The sequence below is a fragment of the Juglans regia genome, chromosome 1 (assembly GCF_001411555.2).
Source record: "Juglans regia cultivar Chandler chromosome 1, Walnut 2.0, whole genome shotgun sequence".
Taxonomy (NCBI): Eukaryota; Viridiplantae; Streptophyta; class Magnoliopsida; order Fagales; family Juglandaceae; genus Juglans; species Juglans regia.
Window position 1 is genome coordinate 221,969 of NC_049901.1, and position 19,545 is coordinate 241,513.

General features: G+C 38.7%; 2 protein-coding genes across 4 annotated transcripts; both read right to left on the bottom strand.

Moving 5' to 3' along the window:
• Nucleotides 1-121: 121 nt before the first annotated feature.
• On the bottom strand, nt 122-11,901 carry LOC109013176 (protease Do-like 8, chloroplastic). 2 transcript variants are annotated; one of them, XM_018995166.2, is made up of 13 exons: nt 11,623-11,901; nt 11,134-11,252; nt 9,815-9,897; nt 9,561-9,659; nt 9,269-9,335; nt 6,662-6,737; nt 6,502-6,568; nt 2,206-2,423; nt 1,926-1,993; nt 1,505-1,584; nt 1,093-1,179; nt 884-991; nt 122-433 (listed from the first exon to the last, which is right to left on the bottom strand). In XM_018995166.2, the coding sequence occupies exons 1-13, from the start codon at nt 11,790-11,792 to the stop codon at nt 305-307; spliced, it is 1,371 nt and encodes a 456-aa protein (XP_018850711.2). In that variant the 5' UTR covers nt 11,793-11,901; the 3' UTR covers nt 122-304. The 2 variants fall into 2 exon arrangements, with proteins under 2 accessions (XP_018850711.2, XP_018850712.2); XM_018995167.2 differs by lacking the exon at nt 9,561-9,659.
• Nucleotides 11,902-12,796: 895 nt separating this feature from the next.
• On the bottom strand, nt 12,797-19,052 carry LOC109013180. Of its 2 annotated transcripts, none has more exons than XM_018995172.2 (13): nt 18,982-19,052; nt 18,060-18,562; nt 17,801-17,867; nt 17,055-17,453; nt 16,197-16,315; nt 15,993-16,101; nt 15,728-15,873; nt 15,520-15,590; nt 15,310-15,424; nt 14,987-15,192; nt 13,735-14,867; nt 13,348-13,628; nt 12,797-13,212 (listed from the first exon to the last, which is right to left on the bottom strand). In XM_018995172.2, exons 1-13 carry the CDS (start codon nt 18,988-18,990, stop codon nt 13,167-13,169), a joined length of 3,204 nt encoding a protein of 1,067 aa, XP_018850717.1. In that variant the 5' UTR covers nt 18,991-19,052; the 3' UTR covers nt 12,797-13,166. The 2 variants fall into 2 exon arrangements, with proteins under 2 accessions (XP_018850717.1, XP_018850716.1); XM_018995171.2 differs by having other exon boundaries at nt 15,520-15,593.
• Nucleotides 19,053-19,545: the final 493 nt, after the last annotated feature.

Genomic DNA, 19,545 nt, shown 5'->3' on the forward strand with positions numbered 1-19,545 from the left:
TCTGTTGGGTGCCTAAAAGAGAAATTCATGACATGGGAAACAAAAGCCCATTTTGATGCTTCGAATCATTTCACTTCCTTTGTCCAACAAAAACCACCAACCCATAAGTTACGAATAAATTTGAGAAAGAAAACCATAAAATGCTTAGGTCTTAGTTATTTATATGTTTTCACAAGTAGAATAATGATGAGTACAACACTTCCTCATTTGACATTAAAATTACAGCATGATTATTTTCCCTTTATACAGAACAAGTTGAAAAAATAGTACTTGTGAGAATCAATATGATTATCGACTTGCCTTGTCACGAATTCTTTTCCTCTAATACAATAGGTATCTCCACATTTTCACTGCCCCTCAGAATCTTCAAGACTACTTTATCACCTACATTATAGTCATCCCACACTTTGTACAGCTCTGCTTTGCTTTTAACCTGGTTATAGGATTATATGAATAATTTAAAAAATATGTTACAATAATTTTCATATCTCACGTGTGTATCGATTGCAAATTAATAGAAAACAGTTATACTTGTAGTCCTCATGAGTTCTCCTATCCAAGATGGAAAACCCACAATATGTAACTAGATTTGATTAAACTTCAGGGTCTTAAATTCCATCTATCACCCAAGAAAAATGAAGAAGAAAAAAATCAGGAAGCAGAGAATAAAGAAAACATTAAAAAAAAAAAAGTTATACTTTACAGTGGCTACAAATTGATTTCTGGTAGATTTTCCCAGGATAACACACACCACACGTATAAAACATTTTCGAAGGATATCTTTTCTTTAATAGTATATAAAAGTTTCATCATCAATGATGAAAAGCAGGTATATTAGAATCGAAAATAGAAAAGGAAACAGTTTTAGCAAGAAAGCACTCACAGATTTGTTGTCAACTGCAACAATGATATCCCCGAGTACTATGTTACCAGCAAAACCCCTTGTGGTTGGTAGTAGCCCAGCCTTTGCTGCAAGACTATTTCCAGGAACCTACAACACCATATGATTAACTTGAGATGTTGATAATGGAATAAAAGAATAGCATAAAGGGAATTCTAACATTATGCAAATTTAAATCTCTGAAGGGATACCAGTAAGACAAGTGCTCCATTCCGAACATTAAGTTGATTGGCAACCAGGTCTGGAGCAATATCCAAATTTAAACCAGCTCGAACAACCTAAGATGGAGAAATAATGAGATAGGAGTTATACGAAGGTATGTAGTAGCTTTTAGAGCATTTCTGGTGAAACAAAATCCAAAAGCTTTCACTATTTTCCATGTTAGTTGTGATCATTTCTTCAGGCATGCTTAACAAATAAAACTAATTTGTTGAATGTACAGAACACCAATAAAATTAGATAAAACCAACGAGAAGGATAATACTTTAATCAAGTTCACACAGGTGGAGGTTGGCTTAGGTCCTGGGTTTCAGATATTTTCTAGCAAAATATAAAATTCAATGAGAATTTGAAATGAAAAATTAATTAGCAAAAAGCACTCACTTTTCCAAATTGGATTAACTGAGGTACAATCTTGCTTACAGTTGAGGAAGGGATGGCAAAACCAACACCTGCTGATGTACCTGCCATATCATAATTCTTATGATCATAAATCTTTAAGATAGCCAAAAGTGAAAAACTCGGTAATACAGAAAGCAGTTCCCCAGAGATATATGTGGTGTATAGAAGGAGTTCATTGCCACCAAATAGAGGAAACAGTCACTCCCTTCAAAATAACTTGCATATACCTAGAATTTAACAAAGCCTAATGCATCATTCAAATATTGGGAAAATGTACGCAGAGTTTCAAAATATTATCAAATCTCAAAATATCTCAGGATCTGTGTAAGAAACTTTTGCATATATAAGGAAATTTACCCATCCTAGTATCATCAAAAGAAAGGAAAAAAGAAAAAAAAGTTACCTGTCTGAGTAAATATTGCAGTATTAACACCAATCAAATTTCCTTTGGAATCTAGAAGAGGACCACCACTGCCATAGTCACAAAAAAAAATCAAGCATTAGGCAATGCACAAACTACTACGAACACGAATATCTTGCTGATGCAAAGGAAGTATTTTCTTCACTAGTTCTATCACCTCTGACATCCCAATGAGGGGTGAAATTCATCCAATAAGATACCACCAGAGGAATGGGCTATAAGGCTTAATGAAAATATTTAGATAAGAATGGTCCCAACTGACCTGTTCCCAGGATTAATGGCAGCATCTGTTTGAACTCCTCCACCAATTGTGACTCCAACTTGACTGAAAATGTCTCGATTCAGTCCACTGATAACTCCAACAGTAAGGGTATGATCAAAACCAAATGGATTCCCAATTGCTAAACACTGCTGCCCAACTTTTAGAGAAGATGACTGCCCCACCTTAATTGGCCTCAACAGATCATTAGAGGCTTCTACCTGGCATTTTAAAGATATCAGTACACCACTACTTGTATCTTGTACAGTATAAGTGAAATGCTGAGAATCCATAGTAACAGCTCATTAATTTCACACCTTACTTTTGTGGTGCTTAGATTTTTTATTTTTTATTTATAAGTAAACAATAGTATTAATAAAGGATAGGCAAAGCAAAAGTACACAAGATGATATACAAAGGAGAAGGCCTATCTAAGACGTAATAGTGAAAACAAGAAAATCATGAAAATTTAGGCCATTAAAATCTACAGCTAGAGCCCAAAGAAATAAGGTACGGAAAAATAAAGATCTAAGCTCCTCTAGTGTCCGCTCCTTATCTTCGAAAGTCCGCTCTTTACGTTCACGCCATATGCACCACATAATGCATATAGGTACCATCTTCCATACCACCCGGAATTGTCCAGCTGGCCAATAACTCCACCATTGTAGCCGGCATTGCCCAACTTAACTCTAATCGACTGAACACTTCGCTCTACACGACTCTAGCTATCTCACAGTGTAACAAGAGATGATCCACTGTCTCGCCAGCTTTCTTGCACATACAACACCAATCTGAAATAATTATCCGGCACTTTCGCAGATTATCGGTTGTCAAGATCTTACCCAAAGCCGTTGTCCAAGTGAAGAAAAGAGCTTTGGGGGGCATCTTTTCCTCCCCAATCTTCTCCAAGGGAAATGTGTATTTGGAAGAGAAGTAAGGGCCTTATAGAAGGAACTAACCGAGAAAGCACCCTTACCCGCAAGTTTCCACCACAGTTTGTTAGCTCCCAGTCCATTCAGTCTCACAGAATACACAAGGCTGAAAAAAGTCTCAAAGTTGTCTAGTTCCCAATTTTGAGTTGCTCTATTAAAAGTGACATTCCATTGAACTTGGTCCCCTGAACAAACTATACGATCCGCCACTAAAGCTTCTTGGTCACATGATACTCGAAATACGGATGGAAAAGAATCCATTAGGGCCTCCTCCCCACACCAAATATCTCGCCAAAATTTTATGCAAGTACCCTCCCCCAACACAAGTTTAGTATGGCGAGAGAACACCCCCCACCCTCTTCTTATATGCTTCCAAACCCCCACACCATAGGTCCCATTCCCCTCTTTAGTACACCAAACCCCCCCCCCCCCCAACCACTACCATGTTTGCAATTGACCACCATTTTCCAAAGAGCTTCTGGTTCCATGTTATATCTCCACAACCATTTCCCAAGTAAAGCCCGATTAAACGTTTTCAAGTTTTTTATCCCCAAACCCCCAGAGGGAAATGGCATGCACACCTTATCCCAGCTAACTAAATGAAACTTGAATTCATCCCCCATCCCACTCCATAAGAAGTCTCGATAGAGTTTTTCAATCCTTACTGTCACACTAGCAGAAATAGGAAATAAAGACAGAAAATAAGTTGGTAAGTTAAAAAGAGTACTTTTGATTAGAGTCACCCGGCCTCCTTTTGACAAGTACACTCTCTTCCACCCTGTCAATCTTCGTTCTATCTTTTCAATAACAATGTCCCAAACAGATAAGGCTCGTGAGGCAGCCCCCAACGACAATCCCAAATATGTCATACGAAGAGAAGCAACCTTACACCCAAGTGTGCTGGCCAAATGTCGAGTGATATTGACATTCCCGACTAGTACTAGCTATGACTTATCAAAGTTTAATTTCAGTCCTGACACTGCTTCAAAGCATAGTAGGAGCACCTTCAGTGCTCTAATCTGTTCTTGCTCAGCCTTGCAGAAAATTAGTGTGTCATTTGCAAATAATAAATGTGAGATTGAGATAAAGCCCCTACTCGAATCACCTACTGAAAAACCAGCCATAAAACCATTTCTAACCACCACTGAAATCATCCTACTCAAGGCCTCCATAATAATAACAAAGAGAAATGGGGATAGAGGATCTCTCTGTCTTAGCCCACGAGAGCCGCTAAAGAAACTTTTTGGGCTGCCATTAATCAAGATAGAGAATCTGGCCGTTGAGATGCATCATTTGATCCACGAACACAATTTTTCCCCAAAACCACATCTCTTTAACAAGTAAACCAGGAACTCCCAATTTACATGATCATATGCCTTTTCCATAACTAATTTACAGATAATCCCTGCATTACCAGACTTTAATCTACTATACAGCCACTCATTAGCTATAAGAATAGAATCCAGGATTTGAAGACCCCTTACTAGCTCTAACTCATTAGCTATAAGAACAAAATCCAAGATTTTGGCCAAGGCCCATCTCTTTCCTTATTAACCAATCTAGTTTGGTTTGCAGCTCAATCAGTTGGGATTTTGTTTCCAATAACACAACACACAATGTCTCCCCTTTTGCCACGCCCCCTACCTTCCTGCTAACTCTCCTTGCCACTGTGCAGGGCGTGCCTCATTGACAATGCCTTATCCCTTAGCAACAACTCCCTTTCCTTCCTTGCCATCCTTTCCATATCAAGACATACGAGGTTGTTCCACCATCAACGCCTCCATGTAGGAGTGGTGCTAGGGCTAAGCCACTACCTCCTTTCTCTTTGAGTTTCCATCGTTGTGGTCGATACTCCATTCAAAGAAAAACACACACAGTGCCTCCCCCATTCTAGTCCAGCCTCTACCCACCTCCTATGATATGAAGATAAAATTCCTCCTCCCACCACTACCATATTCATCCACCGCCATATATCAACCTCAACCATTCGAGCAACGATGCGTTATAAAACAGCGGCTTCCTTCCCAAACTGTGGAGAAAAAGCCCATTTTTTTCATCCTTGGTGCACTCTTCCATGGCTTTAGCTAGCCACTGCACCGATGAGGATCCTAGAAACAACTTCGAGACCACCCTCCGACTCCTTTATGTAATAACCAGATTGCCCCCCTCCTTCACAAGAGTGAAAGATTTAGATTCTATGACTACCACCTTGGAAGAGCCCATTCTGAGCACTATAGCCCCGGACTCCGTCGTTAAAAAACCGTCACATACCACCTTCCAATCAAGACATCAAACTGAAGCATACCTAAAGGTAGGTATAGTCAAATCTGATGAATTAACAGTGCTTAGATATTTCATCATACGTATCGCCCTTTATGACTTAATATTTAACATTTACCCCTATACATCATTTCATACTTAGCCAGGGCCAACCGAACTAAGTCATTTTTTAGTGAAAATCAGCTCTATTAATCTTGGTGTACCAAGTGTGAACTCGGAAAGGGACTCCAAAACTTTACACGAACCACACATTATCGTGTCCTTTAGTGTGGTTGCACTCTTCTCTCTCTCCTTAAGTAGCAGTACCATATTCCTTTGTTACTTTGCCTCTTTGTGACTTTAACTTTGGACCAAGGAACATACTTTCATGTTTAGACATGCAACTCTGTTTATATATATAGACACAACATTTCCTCAATCACATCATGGTAACATTTTGCTTGGAACTTTGAATGTATAAGCATGTGAAATTTTTTCATTGGTAAACAAACATATGAACAATGTAACTACAAAAGGAACCATTACCTTGAGAGCTGGCATCTATCTGTACGGGTTTATATTCGGTGTTAATACTTATCAGATTGGATGTTCTTATTTAGAGTGATGAAACCAAATAGCACGTAAACTATTATGATAAACATCATCCAGTAAACCAGCATACCTACATAGCTTCCTAAGCAGACGATGAAACCTAGAAGTTTAAATAAGCAATCTTACTGATAAGACTAAACTCAACTAAACCTCATCCCCACCAATTGGAGTCCGCCACATTACTATCTTTATGCTACTCAGCCCTAGTTTTCATCACGTACCCATGTTCCTCTCTAATAATCATCTTCACCTATAACACCTACCCACCTCATTTTTGGCCTCCCTTTTATCCTTTTTGCTCCTTCCACATTAACAAGATCACTCTTTTGCACCGGTACTCTTGCAGACTCAAAAGACGTAAGTATTGACAACATTTTTATGCTCACAGTTAACCCACCACGACCCTCCTTCATCTGGGCTTACAATTAGCTAGTGTAGCAAAGATATCACATAGGTGGAATTGATGAAGAAAAAATATATTATAAAAAAAAGCTACCTTTAAGACGGCAAGATCCTTTGCACGATCAGCACCAATCAATTTACCCTCAAAACTCTTTTGTACCCTTTGAGAAGTAAAATAAAATGAGAAGAATAATGATAGAGAAATAATATAATTCAACTAGTACAATGTACTAAAGGATTTTTATAAGTCTCACCCTTCTGATGCTAGAATATTAACTCGTGCAACAACCTGTCCTGGGCTTGGATTTTTAGAAAGGGAATTACCAATTACTGAGGCAACAGAAAAAAAGATGGTCAGCTTGAGATTCCATAGTCAGTATAAACTACATATTATAGTACATAACTAAGATCAAATTCTCTTCCAAAGCCCATATTTTCGAGAATTAACTCGAACTTTTCAAAAGATGTTTGAACTGCAAATATTTTGATGGATGAATAATTTTGCTCATAGCAGTTTCTTGCCCAGTTATCAGATTTAATAATATGTGGAGAGGAACTTAAATTATTAGCAAATGGGGCCCGTGTGCTCCTGTTAAAGCATGTTCTAATGAGTCTTCCCACATACTTACTCTCTACTGTGTATGTACCTGCGTCAGTGCTGAAAAATATAAATAGAAGTTTGAGCAACTTTTTTTGGGGTGTACATGAAGGAAAGCCAAAAACGTATTGGAAGGCATGGGGAAAATTATGCTTACCAACGGAAGAAGGTGGAATGGGGTTTAGAAATTTTAAAGATGTTCAAAAGTCCCTCTTCATGAAATTTGCGTGGAAGATCATGGTGGAAGACTCTTTGTGGACAAAATTTTTCAAAGCTAAATATGTAAGAAACAATCAATCATATCTCTCTTGTGGATCAAGGGAAAGACACCAGATTTTGGAGGAGGGTATCCTCGTGTATTCCGGAAGTCCAAAACCTATCCAAATGGAAGATAAGAGATAGAAATGTATCTTTCTGGTTTGATAAATGGCTGGATGATGCTCCCCCTGTAATACGGTTACCATGGGTGCCTCCACAAGATTAAAAATTAAAGATTGCAAAATTGAAAATCGATGAGATATGGATATGTTACATCGGATGCTAGGGGGAGAAATGGATGAAAAAGTGTTGGATGTTCTTAGTAAAAGCAAATCTGGATCAAATTTACTGGTATGGACAGCTAACAATGATGGAAAATTTTCTACGAAGAGTGCATGGAACTTTGTTCGCGTAAGAGCCCCAAAGGTAAGATGGTCTGATTGGATATGGCATTCTTGCCTACCCAAAAATATTTCTGTTACTATGTGGAAAGTATTCAATAATGCTCTAAGGGTAGGTTTGGGGGGTGAGATGAGAATTTTGTGTTTTGTTTTGAAGTTTAAAATATTAAGTTTTAATATTATTATTGTTTTGGGATTTTAAAAATGTGTATTGGGATTTTAAAAAGTTGAATTGTTTATTATATTTCGTATGGGGATTTGAAAAATATGTAATGATGAGATGAGATGAGATGAGAATTTTGTGTTTTGTTTGAGGTTCCAAACCTGCCCTAAGTGTGGATGACAAATTAAGAAAGCTTGGCATTCCCATAGTCTCAAAATGTGACTGTTGCTGGAATGGTGGATATGAAGATATAAACCACGTGCTAGCGCTTGGTGATATAGCAAAGGAAACTTGGAGACGAGCATATGCGCAAGTGGGACAAGGTAGAGTTGCAGGCAGCTCTAGGAATCAGGTAGTAGAGGGCCTGGTTCTCCAAAGCAAAAAAGTCTTCTCAAATGGGTCAATTATAGGGTATTATTCCATCTATTGTGACTTGGTGTCTTTGGCTGAGAAGGTGTAATGCTTGGATGGAAGGAGTAAAATAGTCGGCTGAAACAGTGTGGTGCAAGATTAAGATATGGATTGCAAAAGTGGGAGAAAAACTCAAAGTGGGGAAATTGTTGTCGAGACAAGACGAGGTAACTCTAATGGAGTTTAATATCCCAATGAAATTGCCGAAAAGATCAACTCCAAAACTGGTTCGATGGACAAAGCCGGAATTGGGACGACTAAAGCTGAATGTTGATGGAAGCTCAACTGGAAATCCTGGCGATGTAGGGGCGGGTGGTGTGCTTAGAGATGCAAATGGTGATTTGTGCATGGCCTTCTCGGTACACCTTGGAAAAGGTACTAATAATTATGCCGAATTGTTGGGTCTTTTACATGGTTTGTGTTTAATTAAAAAGATGGGAGTAGTGCATATTGATCTGGAATTAGATTCAAGTTTGGTGGTCAGATGGTCGAATACTTCAATCTATGCAGTATGGTATTTAGAAGATTACTGAGATGAAATAATAGAACTCTTGAAAGGATTAGTTACTAAAGTTATGCATATCTATCGGGAAGGGAATGCTTCGGCGGACTATTTAGCTCGATTAGGAGCGAGGGGATGCACCCAACAATGGCTCCCTCAAGATATTCCTTCCAAACTCATAGGGATATTACGTATGGACAAGCTTGGATTACCTTATGTTAGGCTTGTTTAAGAAAAATGATTTTTCTGGTGGTTTTTGTTGTGTCTGGAATGGAGTTTCTTTTATGTTTTAATTTTCTGGTTGTATGTTGATTAGACTTGTCCTTATGTATAACGGTTTTCCTCCGCCATAAGTGAGGCTTACTAATAAAGTACGGAGGTTCCGTCCTCCTTATACAAAAAAAAAAAAAAAATGTGGAGAGGAAAGCAAATAGATATGCCACAACAACATGGCTACATCATGAAAGGATCTTTGAAAATGCATTCATCTATTGTTTTGTGAGAGTAAATTCACTCACTAGCTCTCACCATGATAATTTGTTACAATGTGCCCTTGTCCATCCCAAACTACACCAGAACCATTTCCTTCGGGAATCTGTCAATATGGATAATACGAATTATATGTGCTGTCACCCAGTTTTATGCTTGAATGAATGAGAAGTTGTCATATTATGTGATTAATGCATCAGAAAAGCACTTGAGCAAGCTATCTAGTTCTACAACTTTGCTTCTTGATACAAGACAACTGACATAAAGCCATTTTTTTCCTTCTTTTCTTTGCAAATAAATGAAGTCACTCTTAATCTAGCTGCAAAAATACCTCAACCACACCAGTTACATTAAGTTGAGGGCGCAATGTCACATCAAAAATGTTCACAACAGAGTATGTGTTCTTCTCAAAGAGTTGGACAATTCTTTCCTGTAAATAAGAAACATCAATTTACCTACCAAAAAGGTCGGAAGAAATTAGTGTGAAAAGAAAAACTCTTCCTTTTTTATTTTTTTCCTTTTACTATGGTGATAAATAAATCCTTCATAAAACATGTACAGAACAAAAAATTAGGTAAAGAGAACCTCAACAGGGTAGAGTGAGCCAGAAGGATAAACAGGAGGAGTTACATCTTCAACTGTCACAGATGGATCCCCCAAAGCTAGAGCTGTATATCACAGTTAATTCCATCATCAGAAGTAAGTTAATAAGTATGATAGTCCCCATTAATCAAACCAAACACTTCACCAATTCAATGATCATTCTAAAAGGGGATTCTTGTATTCAAGTAAATCTGTTATCTAACAAAGGGAGAAAAAGTTTTATGTCATCAAGCTTCGGATCAGTTATAACTTAATGACCGCCCTCAGTTATGCCAAAGCTCTCTCCTGACAATTGCATTTTTTCCTCTACAACTGCGATATACCAGAGGCATATTTGGTGACCAGAGGATATAGCTCTATCCATAGAGTTCACAACCCTTCTGATAGCACCCAGTACAGTGGGTCTTTTTTAAGTTTTTAGAAACTTTAAACCTTGTTTGGATTCAGAATTCACTTCAACTCATCTTATCTCATCATTACAATTTTCTCAAATTTTCACACAAAATATAATAAACAATTCAACTTTTTCAAATCCCAAAATAATAATAATATTAAAAATAATATTCTAACAATATTTTATTCACCTCATCTAAAACCATCTCAACTCATCTCTGAATTCAAACGGGGAAGGAAGTCATTTTTTGTCTCACCATGTATTCACATCACTAAGATCGACTGAAACTGGTCATACATACATCAATGATGCGGCATCTCTCGTCAAGCTTTGCCTGTTTAAAGCCTTCAATTATATATAGCTTCACGAGATGTTCCAAGTTTCAGCCTAGTCCATTCTGGCAAGTCATATCTAGACATTTTTCAAATCCATCGAGTCTATGAATTTGCCTTCAATGGTTTGTTCTCTAATTTTTAGTTAGAATTTGTTAAGCAAATACTACACCCACATTTAGGATTACTTGTTAATTGTTGATGTCAACACCAATCCACAGGTTGACATCCCCACAAGCTTCGGATAATAGTGTTGGCCACATGTCGTAGTTTAAACTTTAAATACTCCACGCGTGGAAGAAGTCGAGGCTTTATTCTTTACTTGTCTTTACCACTGAATGGCAGGCTGGCAGCCCATCTTTGTCTTCCCAACTCAAGTTCAGGAGTTTTTTGTCCCGTGATTAGCCTGTGCTTCTTCTTTTTTTCTTGATTATTAATAAAATTCATTCAAAAGCATCAATAGATTTGCCCTAAAAGGTTGAACATCATTAATGACAAACAAAATTAAGTCATACGATTGGAGGCCTCGAACATATTGCAAGTCTACCAGTGATCCAAAGCTGAACCGTGCGGACCTGATGAGTACCTTGAAGGATGATAACACGAGTACATGAACAAACTTGCAACTAAAATCCGCCGAGTTGTGACCAGAACATTGTTGCACATTACTCTGTCCAACTTCTTTGAGTGACCCCTACAACTCCAAAAACCATCAAAAGGGAAAATATCAAAATCCTCGAAACCAATTACTGGAACCAACATTTGAGAATTGTAGTGCCGATACCACGATATCATACAAAATACCCATCTTCATTATTTTTTGTTTTAAAAAAACGTTTATACGATGGATACAGAGCCCCAAAAAAGGGTCTTTATAGGCACCTTGGGCAAAAATAAAATCGGGAGATAAAATGAAATAAGTCAATATAACAATTTGGACACATGCAACATAAGCAGAACATCGATATTTCAATCACAAACCCAGTAACGACATTGGCAAGAAAAATCATATTTATCGCATGATGAGTTCTTTGATATAAGGGAGAGATAGTGGAAGAGCGAACCTTTGAATGGTATTGGGTTGGGAAAGAATGGCGTTTTTGTGAGAATCATTGTGGTGAGGCTGTGAGTGAGAGCACACGTCGAAGCAGAGCTCGCGCCGACCTATGAGGCGACTTAAAACACTGATTGCATGAGATTGGAGATGCCCAGAATTGCATGCGAGCACTTGCATCTCCGAATTATGATAATTTTAGAACAAAACTTCAAAATAATCGATTATTAAGTACCACTTGGCCGTGCAATGTGCAGTTTAAGAATCACTGATATAGATAAGAGTTGATTGGAGACATGAAGAGCTTCTCGTATTCTGGTTGTCACTGGCTTGCTGCTTTAAGTCGAAAGTACAAGATTACCCTCGTGTACATAATAGTTATCACTCATCACCGGTGTTTTGACCGTGGGAATTGGGAAATGGCTTAGTCGAATTTTATAAAAGTAAATTTGGAATTTTATAAAAAAAAAAAAAATTATAGCTCAAGCACTTTTCTTTAATTAATAATCGATTAAATTTTTACTAAAAATTTATTTCCTTTCTATTATCGAATGGATCAGACGTTAAAAGAAATTGAGCCGTGCTAATGTGCGGCCTAACTTTGATCATTGGGCGTGCCCGTTAACACAAAAAAAATTTTTTATCTTTTTTTATATATATTTTAATATTTTTAAATATTTTTAAAAATTAAAAAATATATTAATACATTTAAAATTACTTTCTTAATTATTAAATAAAAAAAATTAAATACATAAACAATCAAAATAAATGACAAACTCAAGTGGCATACTAATATTTTTCAAAAAAATTAATTGTATAATTTTACCGCCTATAGCCCAAAGCTCTATAATCATATATTAACTATTTAAAATATTTGCATTGATAATAATAAGTTTTCAATTTGCATCACAAGATCTTTAAGACCTGGAATCGGGGGGAAGAGATGTACACAAATTCAACTTAGAAGATTCTCATTGATAATAATAAAATAATTGCGGGACTTTATTTTACATAGGGTAATTAGGAAGGAAAATACCATTACGCAGAGGAAAAAGTAAAACAGCCACAGATAAACGAGCCAGATTTTGACTTTGTTCTCTTCCTGCATTCTGACTATTATGAACAAGAATCACGGAAGAGAAACAAGTGTGGAAGAGCACGAGGCAACGATATTTTCATCAACTTGAGGTCACTTTTTTAGAGCACAAAAAAAGGTGTGATTGTATCCTGGAGAGGGAGAACAAGTTTGTACAATAGTAACGGCAACGATATATTTTGCTGATCTCCCCTGTCCCTTTTCCTTTACTAAGCGAGTAATTTCAAACAAAAGATACCCATATACAAATTGAGAAAATCTTCTTCGAAGAAGCCCCAGCACACCCAACGTGTTGGGGTGAAAAAAAAAAAAAAATTATGTGAGATGTGTGGAGAGTGTGATGTACAGTAGAGAGTGTGATATAGCAATCATCGTACAAATTTCAAGAGTTTTTTTGTGTTTACTGCAAATTATTATCCTTGGGTGCGCTGAGAGTACTCTGGCTGCAACAAGTCTTATCAGCTACCAATCAGTACTGGGCTTTTCTTCTTTGTGGATGGAGTACTACGACGGAAAGGGGGAGAGAAATAGAGAACATTAGCAAGTTCTTTTAAAAATAATCTCAGGTTTTAATGGCATATAAAATAAACCGTGGAAATTGCATATGCCTACTGGAATGGGAGTTTAGAAGAATCATACCTTCGTATTCGAGTAGGAATCGGATCGAAAGCTGGGAACTCATGAGCGTTGAGGACATCATCACTAGCAGGCTGACAAGATTCATGCCATCGGAGTAAATCAATTTTTTGGACTTCGACATGACACACAACACATTTGTGCTCAGAATCGCCAGCTGCCACGATGGCTTGCCACTTACAATCACTACACCACAGCAAGTGTCGGCACGGAAAGTTGGCCCATAACATCTCCTGCTGGTTGCATGCAAAGCACTTCCCTTGCTTGATGCTTGCCCTATAATCCTGCATGCATCCACCCGCATGTGAAGGTGCACACAGAATAAGTATAAACATGATATTGCCGTTACGTACACTTGATCACTAAAAGTTAATTACGCCGACTTCTCACCTTGTAGAAATCGAAGTCACCGAGAAAGAACACCGATGTGCTGTTCCTTTTTCTGGCAAGGACCTCCAAAACCAAATGCCTCTTTTGATGCCTCAGATTCTTCCCTTTAATTCCCTCTAGTTGCCCTCCTCTTACGTCGTGAGTATCTCCTGCACCTACGTCTCTTTCATTTCGTTGCCACGATCGACCATGGAAGAGAGGGTCTGGCTTCAAGAATTGAAGAAACCCCAGGTGCACACCAGGTAATGTAACCTTTGGAGCCAAAATCACATCAGGGTACTCAAGGGCTGGATTTGCTGACTCAATGCTGCTATCAGTGAAGCAATCATTTTCACAAAACCAGGAATTAAGAAGGTTCTGAAGACAATTGGAATTATTAGAATCAGAATCATCACTCTCATTAGTTGTAGCAAGAGAGGGCGTGCAAGGCATTGTGAGTGTATGTTGCAATAGTTGCTGAGGCATAGGAAGGTTAGGCAGGAGGACCAAGTGAGTAGCAGGTCCGCATTTGCCTATGGGGACAACCTTCACGCGACAAAGTCCAGGGAGAGATTTCATGAAATCACTAAGTTTAGAGTAGCCGAGAGACGCGTGATCCAATTCCAAGCCAAATGTTGCCCTGAAATCACCTTTAAGAGATGAGAGAGCATAATCTCCTTCCTTCAAACGTGTTGTTTGATCTTGCAAGTGACGCGGCAGCCACTTCTTAAAAATCCTGAGCCACGCAGGCATGCTTTGGTCCACAGAGGTGGGACTTACATTATGTTCTTGAAGTTCATTGGGGCATATCGTATGTTGGCCATTGCGTAATCTATCAACCCAGGACGTTTGTTCGAGTTTAGCCTCTTCTGTAATCTTCGTATTCGGTGATTCTGCTTGAGTCTCGTATTGTTCTGCTGACAGTTTTTGGGACTCGGTGAATGCAAAGCATTTTCGGAATACGCTTTTAATCTCAGCTTGCTTGCCCATGATCATGACATAGTGTGTTTCAACAGCTGCTGACGCAGATGTCTCTTGTTTAAATGTAACAAAGCCGAATCCTCGAGATTTCATTTCATTTCCGGCTTGAATTCCAAGAACTGTAGCATCTTCCACTGCACCGAATTGTTTTTCAAAAACTTTACCCAATGAGTCTGCTTCACAACAGTCAAAGGGGAGAAGATCAGTGTTATTTTGACTATATAGGTTTCGTATTAACAAAAATCATACTTAATTAAGCTTTCCATGATAGCCTTGATAGGTTACGAATTACCAGAGTCCAAAGTTGGAGGGAGACCTCCCACATATATTTTCCGTCTCAGTTCCTTGGCAGTAGGAGAATGAGTCAGATCATGGATTCCATGCCTCTGTCGAAGCTCCTTTTCACCATGTGCATAAAAACACTTTCCTCCTCTCACACATCCACGAGGAGATCCAAAGTATTTGCAAATCTCAACCTTTGTGCTCGTGCAGATCATACTACAGTCCACAAGCAGTAGAAGATTATCGGAACATACAGACAGAAAAGAGGGGGGTGGGTGGGAACTCTGGGAACTTAAGTATAATACGAATTCATTCTTTATCCAGGAAGCTCACTTTTCCGTAGCACAGTCCTCGTCTGTCAAGTGTAGAAGTGCATCACATGTCTCTGAAATCAGTTCGTCACCTTGAAAACTACTATATTTACTTTGAACTGAGAAAGTACGATTCACTGCATATTATCAGTTGGTACATAAGATTCTATGGCTGGAGCCATATCGATAAGTAAGCAATTGATTCACTACTTTCATCTTGATCATAACTTACTGTGGCTAATACTGGTTGGATTCAGCATGAAACGCATATCTTGAGAATTTGCCAAGTCTATGGGTCTCTGTCTACTGGTAATGATAAGAATTGGAGCACAAAAGAAATGACCAAGCGCGCACACCAAAAAAAAAATGTTCGTATAATTCAGCCTCTTAAAGACAACGACAATAATGCACTTGATGAAAAGGCATCGACTGTTTTTTACCGCAAATTGAGGACCTCGCTATTTGCTCCCCATCTTAAAAGAAGCTCAGTACAGTCAGTATGGTCATTCTTCACTGCAAAAAACAGTGGGGTTTCTTTCATTTCTGTTTTATAGCTGATAGCATCTGGGTCTTCCAATAGAAAGACCTGTTGGGTCATTGTCAAAGATAATAACTTTCAGATGTAACATTTTATTACGTATTTTTTGCTTCCAATACACAAGATAGATAAGACAGAAATTCACCGAAAAGCTGTCATATCCGTACCTGAAGTGCCTGTGAGTTACCATTAGCGGCAGCGACATGAAGAGAAGTCAACCCCAACTTATTCTTTTGGCTTACTTGGGCGCCATGTTGCAGAAGGAGCCATACAATTCTGGGAACAAGTAGGAAATCATAAGCAATTATAACGTGTTGTGTTTTTATGCGTCTGTTTATGCGAGGGAGAGGGAGAGGGAGAGGAAGAGGGACTTTATCTGCTGAGGAGGCGCCTTGAGGGACCAATGAAGAGCAGAGTTTCCTTCAGCATCGGTGTCGTTTACATCTATGTTTGTCTTTAAAAGCAGCTCGATGACGGCTACATCTCCTGCCTGCAGTAAGAGTAAAAAAATTGCTACTAAATAGATTAATTCACCTTATAACAACACTACCAATGGTACAACGACATGGTTTATATAGGCCTCTGCTTCTTTTTATGTTGAATCACGTATTTAGTTAACAATCAGTTTGGTGCAATGTTATTGTATTGTCTCCTGGGCCGTACTCGTAATTGCATTTTCATCCAACCACCTTTGGATGTTATTGCGGGACAACAGACTCCAGGTGAAATGAATACACACTCGGGGCTGTACCTTTTGGAAGGGGTAGTAGCTCTCAAGGCAACCGCAATCAAGGAGGCAATTTCAGAATTACGAGGAAGAATTGGAGAGATGAAACAATGTCAATGGGCCAAAGGCAATGGGTCACACACCCATACTTCGTTTACCATTTATCGGGACCGGATGGGCAAATTAGATTTGATAGGGCAAAAGTGTCCATTAACACATTTCTCTTCAAAATAACCCATTTCCCAACTTCTTCATTCATACACCAATTAACTACGATTTTGACTTTTTTTTTCTTTTATAAATATAATAAATTCAAGTCGATTATCGAACCAGTCCCTTATTTACTTTATTTAATGCTACCTCCGCATGTTTTTATTTGTCCCCTCATTCATCATCAAAATCGAGGCTAGCACAAAAAAGACAACTTCTTCAGCAACTTCTTAATTTTTAAACAGAGAAGCGATATTCTGAGAAAAAACAGAAGAAGAAGAGGGATTCTCACCTGGCATGCACTGATCAATGGTGACCTCACCCTCTTCTCCGTAAAACCGCTCGAGGCTACGGCTCCGTACAGCTGGAGCAACTCTATCTCGCGCAGCAGGAGCTTCCTCCTCTCGGCTTTCTCGACTTCGGTCGGGGTACTGGTTCCTTTGACCACTCTCAACGTCGTCATTTCTCGGCCCAAGGACAAGGCCTCCCTTATCACGCCTTCGTATATGGTCATCTTCTCTTTGGAGCCCGACTCGGCATCACGCAACTCCAGAACGGATTCGTTAACCTTTTCCGGCGCTACTATGAGCAGAGCAGCTAACGGAATAATACGGCCTTCGATGGCGTTTGAGTACGCCACCTCAGCTATTTCCTTTGTTTTCTCGCTAAGAAGTCTTACCGTAGTCAAATCCTGAAGAAGAACAAAGACTCTTTAATCATAGTTGATGATCTCTTAACTCAGGAAAAGAGGTTTCACAAATTAGGCGGAAGGAATGTCAGAACACTAGCTGTGTCGACCCGTACAGTCACAGAACTCGTTGTAGAACTATATATATTTTACTTGAGTTCATTAATTTTTTTTAAAATCATCATGCAAAATGCCTGTGCCAATATATCTTTACGTTTCTTGATCTATATTTGAATTTGAGTTCATTAATGTATTCGAAAATCATTAGTCCCTGTATATCTTTTTGTTTCTTTCTTCTTTCTCTCTTTTTCTCAGCAGCTAAACCAAGCCTCAACAAAACGTTTTCCAACCTGTTCAGTGAGAATAACGACCAAGTCCTCGATGGAGTAGTCATCCGGATTCCAAATCAACTCCATCCTGAGATATTAAAGGGAGATCTAAGATCTTAATTGCTTTAAAATGAAAAAAGAGATTAAAAAATAGCTGGAAACAAACTGAAAATTAGAAAGTTAATTTTAAAGCAGTTCAGCTATGGCGATCATAGGGACGGCTAGGCTTTTGCCACTTACATGCAAAAAAAACGAAAACGACGTGTTTTTTGGACTTTACCTGCTGCTAGAAAGAGACAGCTCCAGAGCGAGTAGCGAGCGACCGTCCTTTGTCTTCATGTCCGTACGACCACGTTTCTTGAGCAGCAATTCAACGCACCGTTTCGCGTGTGACTCGGCCGCCGTGTGCAGAGCCGACCACCCCTTTTCGTCCATCTCATTCACCAACGGCACCGTTCCGAACTCTCCGTTGACCAACGCAACGGCGCACTCCACCGAGTCGGATGCGCAGCAGAAATGGAGGAGCTTTGACACGACGCACCGGTGTAACGACGTCTCCGAACTGCTCTGGAAGAGCCGCTTTGCTTGAGTGAGGAGCTGAGCCTTGTCGTCTTGATATATTGCTTCGAGTAGACTCTGTTTGGCCTCGGTCATCTCGAATTTATCGGATTTCGAGTCCTTAAGATCGGCGTCGTTCGGAGCAAATTTTTCGCTGATGAAAGGAGAATAAGCGCATGTCGGAAGCGAGTTGAAGAGCTCGGTGACACTGGAGCTTCCTATTTCCTGCAATGTATTAGGGCTTCAAGCTCCTATTTTCATAGAAATATAAAAGCCTTAAAAAAGCGCTGAAGACTACTTGTAAATTTTTGGTATGGAAGTCGAAGACAGTTTAGAAAGAGAGCAAGAAACCTTTTATGCGTCTCCGATCTCAATCGGCACTATTTCAGGCACGTTAGACGGAGAAAGGTACTTTATTTTTTTCCAGAATGCCTAGAAATATAGGTCCGTTTGGGAAAAAAGAAGACGAAGGGAACAAGAAAAGAAAAAAAATATATGGGCTGTGAAAATGACAGACTTTCAAAAGCAAATTTCATTTTGAGAAAAGTGATTCATTCACTGAGAAAAACTCAAAATTCAGCTAGAAACTAACGCGTTCCTTTTGAAACAGCAATGATTAATTAAGTTCAGAGCACGCCTCGCACCAGATCCATCCGAAACCCCAACTTCGGCCGGAAGATCAACCTCGCAACTCTCCGGAAAATGCATACATTAATGTCAGGTTGAATCGAGAAATGAAACCCTAATTCATAGGGGCCAGTTAAAGACTCTCCAGGAAACAAGATTCATAGCTGTAGACGAGAGCGCTTTGTTCGTGGATAGTTTCTCTGATGAAACAGTAAGGGAGAGGGACAATGATCCTACTTCTGTAACGCAAGAACAATATTGGTATTTATAGAGGCGGATCCCAAACAATTATTGAACTGTATTTGGAACAGGCTTTCAGATCCGTTACTGCCGACTTTTTTTATCATTATAAAATTGAATAATGTTAGGTATCTAAATATACAAGTCTTGTATACGAAAAATTACTTTTTTTTTTTTTTTTTTTATCCTTAAGTTTCATATTAGTAAGACCAAGTTCTCCCTCAACCTTTATTTTTCTTCTCCATTTTTTTCTCTTCATGATATACGTTGATGGAGGTAAAAGCTACATGGAATTAAAAATAAAAGATAAAGAGATTAGCATTTCAAATAAAATAAAAATA

Excerpts from the sequence above, each read along its gene's own strand:
- LOC109013176 (XM_018995166.2), bottom strand. The coding sequence starts at position 11,792 with ATGCAAGTGCTCGCATGCAATTCTGGGCATCTCCAATCTCATGCAATC. Across the intron at positions 1,585-1,925 it reads TGCAATATTTACTCAGACAG|GTACATCAGCAGGTGTTGGT; the intron begins GTAACTTTTTTT and ends ATGATATGGCAG. Across the intron at positions 992-1,092 it reads ATGGAGCACTTGTCTTACTG|GTTCCTGGAAATAGTCTTGC; the intron begins GTATCCCTTCAG and ends ATGGTGTTGTAG.
- LOC109013180 (XM_018995171.2), bottom strand. Across the intron at positions 17,454-17,800 it reads TCGTTATTCTCACTGAACAG|GATTTGACTACGGTAAGACT; the intron begins GTTGGAAAACGT and ends GTTCTTCTTCAG. Across the intron at positions 15,874-15,992 it reads GTAACTCACAGGCACTTCAG|GTCTTTCTATTGGAAGACCC; the intron begins GTACGGATATGA and ends ATGACCCAACAG.